At 41.9% G+C, this 17845-nt stretch overlaps 1 protein-coding gene across 1 annotated transcript in view; it reads right to left on the bottom strand.

Annotated features, from left to right (window-relative positions):
• The window catches only part of RRP1B (ribosomal RNA processing 1B), a 1940580-nt gene that overhangs the window by 1049307 nt on the left and 873428 nt on the right, over nt 1–17845 (bottom strand). The window contains exon 7 of the mRNA XM_044071827.1: nt 10681–10745. Within this exon, the coding sequence (XP_043927762.1) occupies nt 10681–10745 (65 nt within the window). The remainder of the gene's footprint in view (nt 1–10680; nt 10746–17845) is intronic.

Here is a 17845-nt window from a genome sequence, read left to right as displayed (position 1 = left end):
TAAATCCAGAGCTAGTTTTGCCACTGCAGTTTTGCAAGGCCTTATAGCTGGTCCTAATGCTATCTAAATTCCTCCTCCCATCCTTAGCTTTGGGAATCTACCCAAATGTGATGACTGCAACAGTGAAACACGAAGAACATAGTACAGTTGTGTACACTTAGCATAAATGTAGATGTTCAAGTGTATTCACTGTTGCAGTCCTGGTTACCCTCCCTCCAGCCCCCTGACTTCTTTTGGCTATACCTCTACTCCTTTTTACTATGCTTAAAAGCTTTTTGGTGTATTTGCTTTTTTGTTGGAAGTAAAACCTTGTATATATATTTAATTGCTCCCCATTAGGGGGGCACCTGACATCTGGTGCAAGAAAAACTTATGTAATGGCATCGGCTACATGCTTTATACCCCTGACTACCTGACGTCATGGAAGATGAGACAGTAACTGACGCAGGACCCAAGACTTTGGATAATCAGGCAACTGAGGGCTACTGCAAGCAGATAACCCAAATGTGATGACTGCAACAGTGAATACACTCAAACATCTACATTTATGGTAAGTGTGCACAACTGTACTTTTCCAGGTCCTGAGAATGTTGACACCATAGACTTTTTAGATACCATTGAAGTTCCCTCATATGCAGTCTTGCATATGGAATTAACAGAATGCAAGAGGCCATGAACCCCTGAGCTTGCAGTATTTTCCTTGCAGATAGCTGGGATTTTGTGGCCAGTAGGTTGAAGTAGATTGTCAAATAAATTTGTTTCTCAGGAGTGAGTAATGCCATCTGGGAAGTTGTGTTCAAGCTTGCTCCCAGGAATACAATCTATTGGCAGGGTACTAGGTGTGATTTCTTTTCACTGATGGTGTACCCCAGTGAAGTTAGAAGTCTCTTTACAAATGCCAGGTGTTCTAATAGCAAGTCCTGACTTTCTGCCTGAATCAGGCAATCGTCCAAGTATGGGTAAATCTGAATACTTCTCTGCCTGCAAAATGCAATGGCTGGAGCTAGGCACTTTGCGAATACCCTGGGTGCAGTAGATAAGCCAAACAGAAGTGCAGAGAACTGATAGCACATAGAGCCTGCCCTGAAGCATAGGTATTTCCTGCAAGATTCCCTTATGGGGATGTGCAGGTAAGCTTCTTTTAAGTCTAGGGTTGCCAGCCAGGCATCCTTGGCTAACATAGGAAGCAGCTGCTGGAGAGTTATCATTTTGAATTTTGGAACCCCCAGAAAGGTGTTGAGAATAGACAGATCCAGGATAGGATGCCAGGAGTTTTCTTTTCTGGGAACCAGGAACAGTCTTGAATAAAAGCCTTGTCCCTTTTTTGTTCTGCTGGGACAGGTAGAATAGCCTTGATGCTGAGGAGTGAAAGTACTTGCTTTCGGGCCTCCGCCCACTGGTTTGGGGAGAGGTCTGGCCATCCACTTAGGGTTGGGAGTGAGTGGAAGTGGAATCTGTATCCTAGGGAAACAGTTTAAAACCCATTTGTCTTGGGTAATGTATTCCCAGTTTTTTGCATGCAAGGCGAGTTTTCCTTCTAAAGGTGCAAGTTGTTGAGCAAGGCTTGGAAAAGTTAAGGATAAGTCATTGTGCAACCATAGTGGGATTGGCTTCCTACTCCCTGTTTTGGACGTGGGAGCACCCCACTTTTAGATCTGTGCATAACTTGAGAATGAAGTCTTGGTGGTCTGCTGCCCGGGTTTGGACTGAGAAGGCCTAGAAGGGACTGGAAAGGACCAGTTCTTTGAAGACCAATGCCTACTGAATCTAGGTGGCTGTACTTGTAAGAAATCTTTAACAGTTTGCATAGATTTAGCTTTTTCCTCCAACCTTTTGAGAACGACTTCTTCTTTATTGCCAAATAGGCGCTCTTGGTTTAAGGGTGCATCCAGTAATTTTGCTTTTACATGATCTGGCAGGTTTTGTTCCTTAAGCCAAGCATGCCTTCTAAGTACAGACCCAGTGACAGCAGCCCTGCAAGATGCTTCTAAAGCATCAAAACCATACTGCAAAGTATGTTTACCAACTTGGTCAGCAGAATGCATTAACTCTTGTAACTCTTTCTGTTCTGCATAGTCAGGAATCAACATAATTTTTTGTTTAATTAGCCCCATAATATGCTGCTGACACTTTAACATATGAAAATGGCAATTTAAAGCCCTAATGGCCAGAGTAGCAGAGCTGTATACCTTCTTACCCCATCTGTCTAAAGCCCTAGAATCCTTGTCAGAAGGGGTAAGAATTTTGGCAGGAGCAGCCTTAATGCTTTTTGGTCCTTGGGAAATGGTCTCTGGATCCACAGTAGGATTCTTGAAAAGGAATGTGTGAGAGTCAGGTAATCTAGAGTACCTGTCAGGTTTCCTGGGAGCTGGAGGCAAAGTATCCGGGGTAAGGCTGGATTCCAAGAAAACATCATCTACAATCTCCAGAACAGGAGGGATAGCTAGAGGCCTGTGCTGAGGCAGGTTTAAAAATTCCCCGAGTCTCTTTTTGGTCTGAGAATAGTCCTGGCTTTCCCAGCGGAAATGCTCCCTAAGGGTATGCAAGGTTTCACCAAAAGAAAAATCTTCTGGAGGGGAAGCAGTGGGAATGGAATATTCTGCATCGGAATCCTCACAGGTAGATAAGGGCATGTCCTGGTAGTCAGAAGGAACGGAGACATCAAATTCTTGATCAGAAGAATCAGAAGGAAAATCACTTCTAGGTCTTTCAGAGAGGGAAGGCTGTCTTCCCCTAATTAAGGTAATAAGGTCTTCAGCCATTCTAATCATTTGTTTTAGAGGCATGTGGGCCTGAGAATGCGCTTTGGTCGTCGGTTTCCTAGGTGTACTGTGAACTTTAGGCCTGACGAATTCGGTACTTGTGGCTTGAAATGAAGTCTGTTTAATATGAAAACCGGTAAGCCTGAATACACCCTCAGAAGCCGGTGCCTGCACAGCAGCTCCGGACCCATTCAAGGTAGAGACATCTGCAGGTTCCATAGTCGAAGAAGCATCTCGTGGCATACCGGACTCCAAATGGGTCTCAATAGAGGCTTGTGAATCTGTAGAAGCGAGTATCGAGGGCTGCGAAAGCACCTCACTGAGTACTGGGGGACTGGCAACTAGCTTAACGTTAGCGTCGTTGGCAGTTTTGGCCTGATGCAGTCTGTCTCTGTCTTTATCCTTAAGTTTTTTCGGAAGATCGGTAGTCTGATGGCTTAACGAAGCCATTTCAGAGTACGAAGATTGAGAGAGAAAGTATTTAGCTACAAAAATAGCCAGACGACGAATAGTTCGGGCATTGAACAAGGCACAAAACCGACAGCAAGGGACATTGTGGTCTGGGCCTAAACAGGTGATGCAGTAAGAATGAAAATTTCTATGAGGTATTTGCTTTCCACAGGCAAGACCATTATCAATTTTTTCTGACATCGGTTAGAGCAAGAAAAAAGGATCCCCAACGGGGTACTTATCTTTTAGAAGACTTCAGGTCTGAAACTCGAAAACGAAAATTTCAGGAGTCGGCCGACCAGCACTTGCGAAATGCTTCTGCTACTGCACGGCAAGAAAGACTGATGTAATGGCGTAGGCTGCATGTTTTATACCCCTGACGACCTGATGACATGGAAGAAGTGACAGCATCTGATACAGAAATCCCAAGACTCTGGTATTCAGGCCGGCTGAGGGCTACCTGCAGGCAGATAACCCAAATGTGATGACTGCAACAGTGAAACAAGAACATCTATATAAAAATAAAAGTAAGGAAGAGATTTTTTCTAAACATAAGAGACCAACAACTATGGTAGTAAGAAATACCCTGACAACTGGATATAAAAAGTAGTGAAAGAAATAAATAAAGTACCAACAATGGTATGTAAGAAATATTACCCAAGAAAGGTAAGAGAACTAACTGTACAGAAAAAAAACAAAAGCTGATAAGTAAAGGAGGGAGAAGCTATGAAAAGTACAGTTTTGTACCTACCATAAATGTAGATGTTCGAAGATCCACATTGCTGCAGTCATAACTTGTGGGTAGTCCGCTGTCCTAGGTCGGCACGAATACCAAAGTATTAGGCTGGCGTCGGTCATGGTCGCTCAGATCTGACGTCAGTACACCTTGGTACTAAAGCGCATGACCGACGTCATATCCCCAGTCTTTCTTGCCCCAGATGTCAGAAGGCCCTAAAAAGAAAGGCCATAGCCAAAAAACAGAGAAACATCCAACCACCCATGTACAAACAATATTTACAACCCAAAACACACAACCACCCTAAACTACAGTGGGGAAGGAGGGAGGGTAAATTGGACTGCAGCAATGTGGATCTTCGAACATCTACATTTATGGTAGGTACAAAACTGTACTATGTTCTTCATCTCACATTGCTGCAGTCATAACTTGTGGGTAGAATCCCAAAGCAAAGGTAAAGGGAGGTTGGCAAAATTATAAAGCATTGGGAGCTGCTAACATGCCCTGTAAAACTGCAGTGGCAAACCCAGCCCTAGATTTGGAGTAAAGAGGGAGATGGTAATGTTTAGAAAAAGTGTGCACTGAACTCCAAGTAGCTGCCTCCAAAATATCTTTAGTAGCTACACCCCTTAAAAAAGCAGTAGAAGTAGCAGTAGCCCTAGTGGAATGAGGTCTGATTCCAGCCGGAATCTCCTTACCATGACGAGAATAACAAAAAGCAATACAATGGCCAATCCACTTAGAAATAGTTTGTTCAGAAACAGGTTTCCCCTGAGATCCCAATGCAAAAGAAACAAACAACTGTTGAGACTGTCTGAACCCTTTCGTTCTGCTCAAATAGTAACGCAACTGCCTGTGAATATCCAAAGAGTGCAAAATTTTTTCCCCTTTATTTTGGGGATCAGCATAAAATGTAGGCAAATGAATAGATTGGTTCAAGGCCACATTTGAAACAACTTTAGGCATAAAAGTAGGGTTAGTACGTAGGGATACCCTATCCTTATGAAAAATCAGGAAGGGCTCAACTGCCATTAGAGCCTGTAATTCAGATACCCTTCTAGCAGACGTAATGGCCAACAAAAAAGCAGTCTTCCAAGACAAAAACTTCAACTCAGATGTAGCTGCACGTTCAAAAGGAGGTAAAGTGAGCTTTTCCAACACAAAATTGAGATCCCAGGAAGGAGTAGGAGCTCTACGTGGGGGTCTTATGTTCTTTGCCCCTCTAAGAAATTGCTTAAACAAAGGATGAGAGAATAATGGTGGGTCACAGTCATAGTGAGCAAAAATGGCTGCAGCATGAACTTTTACAGAGGAGAAAGACAAACCTTTGTCTAGTAATTCTGTAAGATACTGAAGAGAAACACTCAAATTAGGTACTGAAACATCAAAGCTCTTTGCTTGGCTCCAAAGAAAAAATCTCCTCCATTTATCAGCATAAACTTTCCTTGTACTAGGCCGTCTGGCCTCCAAAATAACATCCAAAACTTGTCGAGGAAGCTGCGACCCTCCAGGGTCTAGAACAGAATATGCCAGGCTGCCAGATGCAGGGACTGTATCCTGACATTGAGGAAATGATTGCCTGCCTGGGACAAAAGGTGTGGAATTGATGGCAAAGGCCAAGGAGTCTCCCGTACTAAACTCCTCAGCAGGGGGTACCAGTGCTGACGTGGCCAATCTGGAGCTATTAGAATCATGGAGGGCTTGTCCTGTCTGACCTTCAAGAGCACCCTGGGAAGGAGAGGCAGAGGAGGAAAAGCATAGACGTGAAGATTGTTCCAACTGAATGACAGAGCATCCACTTTCCAAGCTTTTGGATGAAACAGCTTTGTGCAAAACTTTGGCAGCTGGAAATTTAGTGGAGAAGCGAACAGATCTATGTCTGGAGTCCCCCAAAGCACTGTCAACTGTCGAAATACATGAGGATCCAATTTCCACGTGTGGGGATCCACCATCTGTCTGCTCAAAACATCCGCTAAGGAGTTCTGTGCTCCTGGCAGAAACCTTGCCTGAAGAGTGAGGTGCAAACTGAGAGCAGTCTCCCACAAAATCATAGCTTGCCTGCAAAGAGGGTACGAATGGGTTCCCCCTTGCTTGTTGATGTACCACATGACAGTTGTGTTGTCTGTTTGAATCAACACGTGTCCTGGTTGAAGTAGATCCTTGAAAGCCATCAATGCAAATTGGACTGCTAACATCTCCTTCATGTTGATATGGAAATGTTGAAGTCTGGCAGGCCACGTGTCTTGAACCCATTTTCCATTGAGGTGTGCTCCCCAAGCCTTGTCTGAGGCATCTGTCGTTAAGATCTGACTCGCCTCTGGTCGGGTCACAGAGAGTCCCTTGTTTAGGTGACATTCCTGAGCCCACCACAAAAATTCCTTTTGAATGCAAGGTATTACCTGAATGACAGTGTCCAAATCGTGGCAGTGTTGAGTCCACACACTTTTGAGATACCATTGTAGCTTCCTCATATGCAGTTTGGCATTGGGAAGCACCAGAATACAAGATGCCATGAACCCCAAGGCTTGAAGGACTGTCCTTGCAGTCAGCCTGGACAGGAGAGACAATTGTTGGAAGTACAGGGTAAGATTTCTTTGCTTATCCGGGGTCAAAAATGCCATCTGAGAGGCTGTATTCAGTCTCACACCCAGAAAGCACATGTCCTGAGAGGGTACTAGACTGGACTTTATTTCGTTCACAGAATACCCTAGGCACCTTAACACTGCCATAACATACTGAAGATGGTGAAGTAGCTTGTCTTTGTCTTGAGCAAGAATCAGGCAATCGTCCAAATAAGGATAAATTTGTATTCCTCTTAACCTTAAGAAGGCTATCACCGAGCCAGAACTTTTGTGAACACCCTGGGCAGTAGATAAGCCAAAGGGCAATGCAGAGAACTGATAATGTAAAGTCCCAGCCCGAAAACGCAGGAATCTCCTGCAGCTGGGCCTGATAGGAATATGAAGATAAGCCTCCTTGAGATCCAGAGTTACCATCCAGTGATCTTTGCCTAGCAGAGGCAGAAGTTGTTGCAAAGTCAACATTTTGAATTTTGGAATGTCCAGGTATGTGTTGAGAATAGACAAATCCAGAATTGGCCTCCAAGTATTTCCTTTCTTTGGTACAAGAAACAGGCGAGAATAAAATCCTAGGCCCACTTCTGACGGAGGGACCTGCTGGATAGCCCCCATTTGTAGAAGTAAAGAAATCTGTTTGTGAGCCTCTACCCTTTGCTGAGGAGGAACGTCTGGCATGCCTTTGAAAGGGGGCAATGTGTGGAAATAAAACTTGTAGCCTCGGTTTATAATGTCCAACACCCATTTGTCCTGGGTGACTAAAAGCCAATTTTGCCTGAAAAGTGCCAACTTTCCTCCCAGAGGAGCTGCCAGACAGGAAGGATCTGGCAGCTGAAGATGCAGGTCATTGGGTCTGTTTGCGAAAGGACTGGCCCCTGCCCTCACCTGTAGACTGTGCAGGGGAACTCCACGTCCTAGGCCTAAAAGAACCCTGTGCATGAGCTCTGCCCCTACCACGTCTAGATCTGCCCCTAGACTGTAAATCAGAAGAAGGGTAAGCCCATCCCTTAGTAGGCCAATTTCTGCTAAACTTAGGGGGCTGCACCTGCAAAAAATCCTTAACAGTCTGCATAGACTTAGCTTTGTCTTCGATTTTCTTCAAGACTGACTCCACAGGAGAACCAAACAAAACTTCAGACTGAAGGGGAGCATCCAAAATTCGAGCTTTAACATGCTCTGACAAGTTCTGATCCTTAAGCCAGGCGTGCCTACGAATAACTGATCCAGTGGCAGCCACCCTGGAAGAGGCCTGTAAAGCATCAAAACCACACTGCAAAGAATGCTTACCCACCTGATCAGAGGCATGAGCCAAATCCTGTAATTCTTTACACTCTATGCCCTCTGCTAAAGCATCTACCTTAGATTTCAACTGACTAAGGAGAAAATTCTGGTACTTCAGCATATGAAACTGGCAATTCAAAGCCCTCATTGCAAGAGTGGAAGAGGTATACACTTTTTTACCCCACCTATCCAAAGCTCTAGAGTCTTTATCCATAGGAACTGGATTCTTTACAACAGAAGCCCTGACACCCTTAGGTCCCTGGCTAATAGTTTCTGGGTCAGCCCTAGGGCTCTTATACAAATATTTATGAGCCTCTGGCACTCTGTAATACCTATCTGGCTTAACCGGGGCAGGAGGCAAAGAGTCTGGATTAAGAAAACATCCTGAACAACATCCAAAACAGGAGGTATAGCCAAGGGCCTATGTTGTGGTAAAAATAAGAATTCCCTAAGCCTCTTTCGGGAATCTGAGAAATCCTGACCTTCCCATTTAAAATGTTCCCTCATAGAATGCAGGGTTTCTGAAAAAGAAAAATCCTCTGGAGGGGAAGCAGAAGGACTAGAGTCCTCTGCGTCTGAATCAGAATAAGGGGGAAAATCCTGAATGTCTTCAGCCGAAGACTCTGAGTAATCTGAAGAATGTTCCAATCCTTCCACCTCTGGCTCCACCCTAGGCCTCTTATCTGGAGGGGGCATAGAACCTCTGATCAAGGAAATCAAATCTTCTGCCATTTTAAGCATGTGTTTTTTCGGTACAGAACCTGCAGAACTAGGACTGACGCCAGAGGAAGACAAACCAGGCCTGGTCTTGGAAGGTACCTTAGAGACAGAGGGAGAAGGCCTAACCACCTTATGTAAAGAAGGGATTACAGCAACCTGAGAGACCCCCTCAGCCTGACCCGACTCCTGAGAGGCCACATCTTGCAAAATTAAAGGTTCCCCCTGAGACTCAACTGAAACCTCGGCTGGATCCACAGATTCCACCGTGGTTTCTAAAGAACCGGCGTCCGGAACGGACGACTCATCCTGCTTGGATTTTAACGATTTCTCCTTACGCTTCTTAGCGGTAGCGGGCATTGGAGGATCCGACGGCATATTGTAATTACACCGCTTACCGAAGACAAGCCTAGCACAATCTAACCTACGTTTAATGGTGCGCTTATTAAATTTAGCACAAAAGCGACACCCGACTACGTCGTGCTCAGGCCCCAAGCAAGGAATACAGAGAGAGTGGTAATCCCTATGAGGTATCTGTTTCCCACAAGAAATACAATTATTCACTTTTTCTGACATCCGGATTTAACTGAGGCAAGAAAAGACAAAAATATTCCCCAACGGGGTACTTAGCCAACTTGGTTTTCGGTCTGAAACTCAGAATACGAAAATTTCAGGACGCCGAACGGCACTTGCAAACGCTGCTTCTGCTTCGGACCATGCGGCAAGAAAGACTGGGGATATGACGTCGGTCATGCGCTTTAGTACCAAGGCGTACTGACGTCAGATCTGAGCGACCATGACTGACGCCAGCCTAATACTTTGGTATTCGGGCCGACCGAGGACAGCGGACTACCCACAAGTTATGACTGCAGCAATGTGAGATGAAGAACATCTATACTACAAGTTATTTAAAGATACTGAAAATTATAAAGACATTTTGAGAGAAAGCACTCACAAAACACCCACACTATCTTTTACAGATTGCTCTGAAGAGGATCTGTGTCTGTGCGAGATGGTGGCAAACGATATCTGAGGTATTATGGGCAGACTATGGGATTGTGGGTACAGGAATTAGCTCAAGAGTTGGATCCAGTCTGTGGAATGTGGCAGAGTCAGATCAGACAGAGTCAGATTCATCAGGAAGAATGAAAAGAACAATATCAGATAAATAAAATAATAAAGAGGCAACCAAGTTAATTCAAGTTTGGAAGTAATCTTGAGTTTACAGCATTCCTGTAAGTGGCAAACTACTTGCACTACTAAGACTACTGTGACATCACTCCAGTATACAGGCTAGCCTACTTTCAGAAGTTAATGATTTACAAGGAAAACAGGAAACAACAGGAAACAGAATATATCACTTGGTAACTTGAAGCATCTACTGATATCAGATGGAAATAAGTTGCGAAGCTGGCTTGGGGTCTTAAACATTTCATTTAAATATATTACACATACATTCATTCATTCTCAACACAGGCTTAATCCTATTCAGGGTCATGGGAGCTAGTCAGGGAAACCGTCGGAGTTAAAGATATAACCCTCTGACTCGTACATCACTCCTACAAGAATATGGAGGAGCCATGCAGAACATTCCTGCGCAGGATGACAAGTTTGTCAAATCATACGTGTAGATGACAAAAAAATCGCATACTGTCATGTCTTATGGAAGGGAAAGTGGAAAACCCTACAAAAAGCTACATGGACACATGCAGATTTTAAAGAGAGTACCCCAACCAAAAACCGAAACAAAGAACCAAGAGCTGGAAGGCAGCAATGTTAACTGCTGCAGGCCTCTGAATTAGACAGCTGCTTTAAAATAATACACATCGTAAATGAAATCTAAATATAGGAGAAAAACACTAGGCATAAAATATGAATGTTACTGAAATCTTCATGAACGAACATTTTAACAGCATTTCTAAAAAGATGTTAATATACTTTTCTTCACTTAATTCAATGTTCTAACTTTAGATTTTGTAAAACATCAAGTGATACCCTTTAGTATCAAATTTCAAAATAAAATATAGTTCACATATTCTATGCAAACAACCCCGCACAAACAGCTGGTTCACTACTGTGAGAATTGTAAAACTGAAACATATTAACTGCTAAAAGTATATAAACATCTGAGCTTTGATGCTATGTCTAAGAAACTCACTCTTTAGTTTTTGCCACGATCTTGCAGAATGGTTCCAAGAACTTGAGATTCTGTTCTGCAGTCAACTGCAAGAGAAGAATGTGCAAATGTAATAAACCTTCAAGATCAGAGTAAGAGCTCACTCAAACATCAGTACTAAAAAATTAAAGGGGACAAAAGTGGTAACTGCAAATATATTTCAGGAATGGTAGGGAAAAAGCAATATGAATTAACAATTCAAAACTTAACCAAAATCAGTATACACATCTGGATAAAATAACTTAAGCATATGCACTCAAAGCTCTTCAAATGATAATTATAAAAAGAACATGTGTTTAATAAAGCACACCCATGTTATTTTGAAAGGTCTGACTGAAGCAAGGGGCACAATGATATTTTAAAAGTAAAACATTTGCTGCACAATTTTAGTAATGGTTTTCAATGCCTTTGTTCGATTAAAAGATTTAGAAAATAACACACTCAAAAGTTTAGAAAATAACAGACTGTATACAACTAGTGGGTGTTTGCCTGCACACAAACAGTTCTAAACATTTGCCTCAGTCCATGGTACTTCTACTCCCCGCTTCTGTAACCATTTTAGGGTTTCCTATCAAATGTGACAGCAGCTGCTTATAAAAGCAAAGACATCAATGAATAAAGAAGTAAACAAGCAAAAAGTATGCATAATATACCTTTAAAGAGCTGCTTTCTCCTTCTGTGTTAGAGTATAGGTTTTCATTTTACATTTTTATGACAGCTTGTACTTTTTAAATATAAAAGTTTATCTAAATTCTACATGCCCTACCAACTAAGCTACAACTCCACTGCAACAAACATGGAGATGTGCACAAAGCTAGTCTTAGGTGAGATGAATGTTTTCACATTTTATGACTATACTAGCTTGCACTTTCACAGCAAACTGAAGTACAGTTAAACTGCAACAAAGAGGGAAACTGGGAACCAGATATTGGGAAATAATTAAAGGGTTGTAATTGTGGGAAGGATGATTATATTTTGTAGACAGTCATTCTGTCATATTGGACTACTCCTGTTTCTGGGAGACACTCCTTGCTTTCTTGACATTTGCCAAGACTGCTTATTTTGCTTTTTATAAAAGGATCTTGAATTAAAGATGAAACCTTTAACAAACTTGTAGAAGGAAGGCTGAAAAACAGTCATGCCTTGAAACACTTTTCCTTTTTCATCACATATTTTCTGGATCTCAGCAGTAGATGGTCCAAATACAGCCTTCATATCAAGGGGATAATTCAATATGTCAGCTTTTACAACTTCAGGCAAAATTTGAGAATGTAACCATGCAAATCATTTCATGACAGACCCAGTAGTTGCCCTAGAAAAGGCATCAGCTGAGTCATAAAAACACTTCAAAGAATGTTTGGTTACCTGAGAAACAGAAGCAATAAGAAAATTAAGAGAATACTTACTCTCACATGAGGGAAAATTGGCAGTTATGTTCCTCATATTCTCAAAAGTAAGCAAAAACTAACACATGAGCTTGACAATTAAGAATCATGAAAATCAGAGTGGGAGAAGAATACACTATCCATCAAGTTTTCCTAACGGGATTAGCATTTACTAAACATTTAGCTGCAGAAGGATTTGATAAGAAAATCACTAAGCAGTCTGATCTGGGATTAGAAAATAAGAATTTGTACAACAAAGGAACATTACAGTCTCTGTAACTTCCTAGTTCTGCAGGCTAGCTGTCAGACATGTCAAAGGCTGTAATAAAACATTCTCCAATGCTTGAAGAACAGAAGCAGCAGTAGGCTGAGGAAAATTCCAGTTATAGTAAGTTGTAACATTTTTTCAAAGACACTAGAATGTCATTTTGCTCCTACTGAAAATACTGATTCAGAGAAGGGTCATGAATTACCAAAAACGTCTGCTGTACTAACTCCTTTGGTGGAGGTCTGGATAGGAACCTGAGAAATAATCTCTTCATCCATGGTAACATGGGCGAAGGTCTACTATTTAAAAAGCGCTCAGACCATTTTTTCTTTTTCCTATTCCTTCTGGAATCTTCTGGGAGAAGAAATTCCCTTAAGAATAAGTTTTTTTCTTCTGTCCTTCTAAGGTCCTTTGGCCAAAGGCCTTGTATTTCTTACACTTCTTTTATATGATCTGGCCCTATGTGCACCACACAGAGGTTGTAATTGTCCTGAAGTGGTGTCTTGTCTCCATAACAGCCAGAGCTGCAGAATCGAAAGGTATTTTTCATTTTTAATGGTAGCTAAAAGGAAACCAATGATAATAATAGTAAACACCTACCACCTACAGAGTCAAAGATCAACAAACGTTACACCAACAAACTGGATGGCACAATGCGAAAGTGGAGAAAAAAATGTCAAAGTCCAAAAACTACCCAAGTTTCAAGAAGCAAATAAGCGTAATTTCTACAAAGGTCAGTATATGACAAAAAAGCAAGGTGGGAGAAACTATAATGACAATCTCAGGCTTATTTGCCATTAATAATGTCTGACGGGAATGTTAGCAAACAAGATTTGGGTAAACAGGGAATAGTACTGCAATGAGAAGGGTACAGGAGGAGCTAGAGTTGCAGGAAAGAGCTGTTTGTATACAGGTGTGTGACTGTGTGCATGTGTGCGTGTGTGTGTGTGTGTGTGTGTGTGTGTGTGTGCGCGTATATTCAAAAGTGTTCAAGTACAATTTGGTTGTGGTCTGTATTGTTGACCAAGAATACCAAGAAGGGGGGGGTTCTGTAAAATACTAGCATTGCTTGTTCATATTGTCATCCTGGTGAAGAACTAACCACGTTAAAACAGTTTTCTTACACGTCCTGTTTAATGGTGGTGGTACCTCTGCTGTGATTTACACTTGATTCTTTTTCACAAAAACCTCATTCCCTACTGCACTGTGAAGCTATAGAGTTGGTTGTATAACACTGCTGGCACCTCGAGTTCATGCCATTCTGGCAGACATTAGCAGTAAATGGCTCTTTTCCCCACTCTTCGTGTCTTGGAATCCTGGCTTGAAGTAAGGAATTAACCATAGGATACTCCCAAAAGTTGTATATTACAGTTAAAGGAGTGTGCACACCATAGCAGTAGATTTTAAAGGGAATAATAATTTGTGCAGTAAGGACTGCCACCCATCATCCTCACTAGATTTGGATTTAGAATTGAATTTTACCTAGTTTCAAGTAATCATATTTGGTGACGCTCCTGACCTAAAAAGTGTGTATGTGCAGTGCTGTTGTTATTTTTTTTTTTATTTGCTCTTTGTGTTGTATGTTACAATTTACTGAAATGAAGAAAGCAAAAGCAGTGTATCTAAAAAAAATTCTTTGTGGAAGTCTTGCACCATCTTTTGTAAGTACAACAGTCTAGATGAGACTAGTGTTTGTCTATGCAGGTGATGGCACTGCTGTCCAAGTACTGCCAAAAATACAGTGCTTCTTGTTAGTACAACCTGGACACAAGAAATAACTGATGAAATGAACTTTCCCTTAACTCATTACATCTGAGTAACGCCTCCAGGTGCAGCTGCAGTTAACGTCTACTGATGCCTCTGGGTGTCAAATATTGCTTGTTCATATTTGCATCAATAATTCTAAAACCATGCTATGTACAAGATTTTAAAGGCTTACATAATGGCAAACTCAACCGCATTCATATTTGACCTCTATCTAGTACAGGTAAATAGGTATTAACTGTTGTTTTTATGATATTACTTTCTATAGATATAATTTTCACATTTTTCTAAATATCTCTACAACCTTCTAAAGGAGGGTATCAGTAGCTTCACACCATCACCGCCCCCCTCAGAGGGTGCAGACAACTATGCTGAACAGTACACCAGTGCAGTACATAAGCACCTGTACAACTGGATTCTCCTCAAGGAAACACAAACCTATCTGGTGGACATCCTCTATCAACAGGCTTTACGACAAAAGAAAGAAACTGTTATCCAAGGATAAAAAAGGCACAAATTCCCAATTGGAAAAATTCCTTCCTTAGCCTCACCAAGCAAATCAGATCACTAGTGAAAACCTCCGAAGCCAATCATAAATCAAAACTAACCTCCAAAACAAAGGGTAACCACAAAGCCTTTTTCAGTTATGTCAGAAACCTCCATGGCAAAGCCAAGATTTGTTAAAATTAGTTAATACCACTTACACTGATCCTGTTGACTTAGCCAACCTGCTAGCAGATAGGTTCAGAGCAAACGTCACTCCCCTGCCCCCCCAAAGGCCCATTTGACATCCCAGATACTTGTCCCGCATATCACAACTCTGTAGATCAAATGTTAAAGGCCCTACCCAAGGCAAATAATACAGCTTCCATGGGACCTGATAGTATCCCAGGCTGTATTCTGCACCATCTCCAGCAAGAACTACCCTCACCATTGGGCACCCTAATCAACCATAGCCTAAGTACAGGCTTCATTCCAGCAGAGTGGAGAACTGCCATTGTCATCACCTTGCACTAAGGTGGTGCCACTACTGACCTTGGAAACTATCGCCCCATTAGCTTGACAAGTCAGATCTGTAAGGCCATGGAGCATATTATTATTGCTTGTTCATATTTGCATCAATAATTCATGCTATGTACAAGACTTTAAAAGATTTCATCTTAAATTACATAATGGCAAACTCAACTGCATTAATATTTGACCTCTGTCTAGTTAAATGCAAAAAAATGCATTACACCATTCAGCAAAAACACAGCCTCTACTGTTTACCACATGAATGGCAAACCCTAAGCACACAACCTGTGGTGAGAGACCTGGGTACACAGGTTGACAACAATCTCACATTCGAGTCGGCTATCATGGAGCGGCAGTGGTCAGAAAAGCCTTTTACTTGGTTCATCTTATAAGTAAAGGGACTGCATCCAGAAAAAAAAGGCCAACACCTGTCCTATGTGGACAGGCTCGAATCACTATCCCTCTACTCTGTATCATACAGATTGTTCAGAAGTAATCTGAGTTTTGTCTACAAGGCAATCTCAGACCCTGCCCTACTAGGGATGCTCCATATCCATAAGTCTAACTCTTCGTGCATTACCCGATCAAAAGGTATAAATATAATATGAGACATCAACAAAACTTGCTGGAGAGACAGGTTTGTCTCCCACAGGCTGTCCTGTCTCTGGAATAGACTTCCCATACATTTCAAACAAGGCATGTTGCTGACCCTCTTTCAAGTGCAACCTTGATGACTGTATGGGAAACCACAAATTTGTCCCAGGGGTTCCACCTGTGTCCCTCACTTTCAGGGGCAACAGGTTCTAATTGAGGTTTCTTTTTAGGGGATAAATTCTTGGCTATGCTTGTAAGGGCCCCAGGGCCATTAGCCTAGTAACCTCCTATGATCCTATGAAGCAAGTAACACAGAGAGAACTTCTTAGCCTCATATGAAAACTCACAGCTAGATGAATAAAATGCTGCTGACAGTATGTATGCAACTTGAGTGGTTGCTGACATATTGTAAGCTGTTTACAAAACATTACAAATGTAATAGTTACTGTGTTTACTATGACTTTGACCTAGAACCTAATGAATACTACCACTATAAAAATAGTTTGTGTTGAAGAGTTTGCCATTTATAATTTTTATAATCCCTATGGTTCCAGAAATATGAACATTTGTTTGAAATGTGAGGACATAACTTGATAACATCAAGAGGCTTAGGCTTCACCTATTGGAAGGTTACAGTGCAAAATTCCTGAGCTCCATTGGAATGAATGAGTTAAAGATCCATTGTAAACTTGAGCACTGCAAACAGCTGCACTTTGCTGTAGTGGAAGTTTTATAAGATTCTCGTACTGGTTTTTCCACATTTTTTATTTAATTTTCATTTGTAAATTCAACTAGAAGGGTTTTGTTTTGCAGGTCTTTAGGCGCATTAATCCCTAAACAGTGTTCTAGGATGACTTTGAAAACAATCTTTCATTACCTGAAGTGTTCCTAGTTATTTCTTCGAATCAGGCTATGTATTCATTTTAATTTGTTTGGGTAGGAATCTGATCCCTAAGGACCTTTTACAGACCTAGCTCAGTTAATCAGGAAATGCAGACAAAAAAGTTTTAATACTTTGCAGTGCAGCACAGCAAGAAATTAAAGCAAACTAATTAAACAATTATAGTGCATCAGACTTAGCCAAAGCAGCTGTCAAAACATGAGTAAGAGATAACTAGCAATACAGTCTCATCAGGACAGCAGTATCCAAATGATACATACATACTTACAGTGAAGGGGTAGAAGCAAAGAAACATTTGAAAGGCAAGAAGGTTGAGAAGTGGAAAGTATGAAAAAGGGGAGGACTGTGGAAGTAACTTAGGTTCATAGGTTGGTATTAGGTTATCGGCCCTAGGGCCTATACAAGCCTAGTCATAACAATGCCCTGGCTATTTCTTCCCACATTATTTACTTCCCTGGACCCCTGTCTAGTAGGGCAACTGATGTGATCCCCGGGGTGAATTTCCTATCTCCCACCCAATCGTCAAGGTTCCTTTTGAAGAGGGTCAAAGAGGCACTCTGCTTGACATGTATGGGCAGTCTATTCCAGAGTCTGGGGAGTTTCTGGGTCAGGAACCTATCCCTCCAGCATGTTTTGTTCATTTTGATGACAAGGTTTAGATCCCTGGAGCATGTGACTCTGAGGGATTGGGATTTCTTTAAGTGGACCATGTCCAACAGCTCTGGGTTTGACATGGCCTTGTATGTTGAGCAGAGATCACCTCTCAGTAGACGATATGCATCTGCTTTAGGCCTGTGATTCTTTTAGTGAGGTATTTCTGCGGCCTTTCCAGTTGTTGCAGATGCCTTGAGAGGTACATACCAAATGGGGCGTTGTATTCTATAATGGGTTTAATGAGGGATGAGTACAGTGGGACAATGACCTCCTTTTTTCTGGATGAAAAGCCCTTAGTGATGAGGTGTGCCACATAGAATGCTTTCCTGACTGTTGTGGTGATGTGGTTATCGAAGGTGAGACCACTGTCCACCTGTGTCCCTAAGTCTCTTATCACACTTTCGGTGTTTAGTGCACTGCCACCTATGTGGCAATTCACACACGTTCCTGTTTTTTTTCCCCAAAGGGGATAACTATACATTTATTGGCATTGAGCTTGAGCCCATGGCTCTGGCACCAAGCATCTGTTTCTGTAAGGCCCTTTTGTAGAATATCCACATCATTTGG

This window comes from Protopterus annectens, chromosome 5.part0 (assembly GCF_019279795.1).
Source record: "Protopterus annectens isolate FY-2018-M chromosome 5.part0, PAN1.0, whole genome shotgun sequence".
NCBI classification, from domain to species: Eukaryota; Metazoa; Chordata; order Ceratodontiformes; family Protopteridae; genus Protopterus; species Protopterus annectens.
The sequence above is the reverse complement of the archived record's forward strand: the minus strand, read 5'-3'. Positions and strand labels throughout refer to the sequence as shown.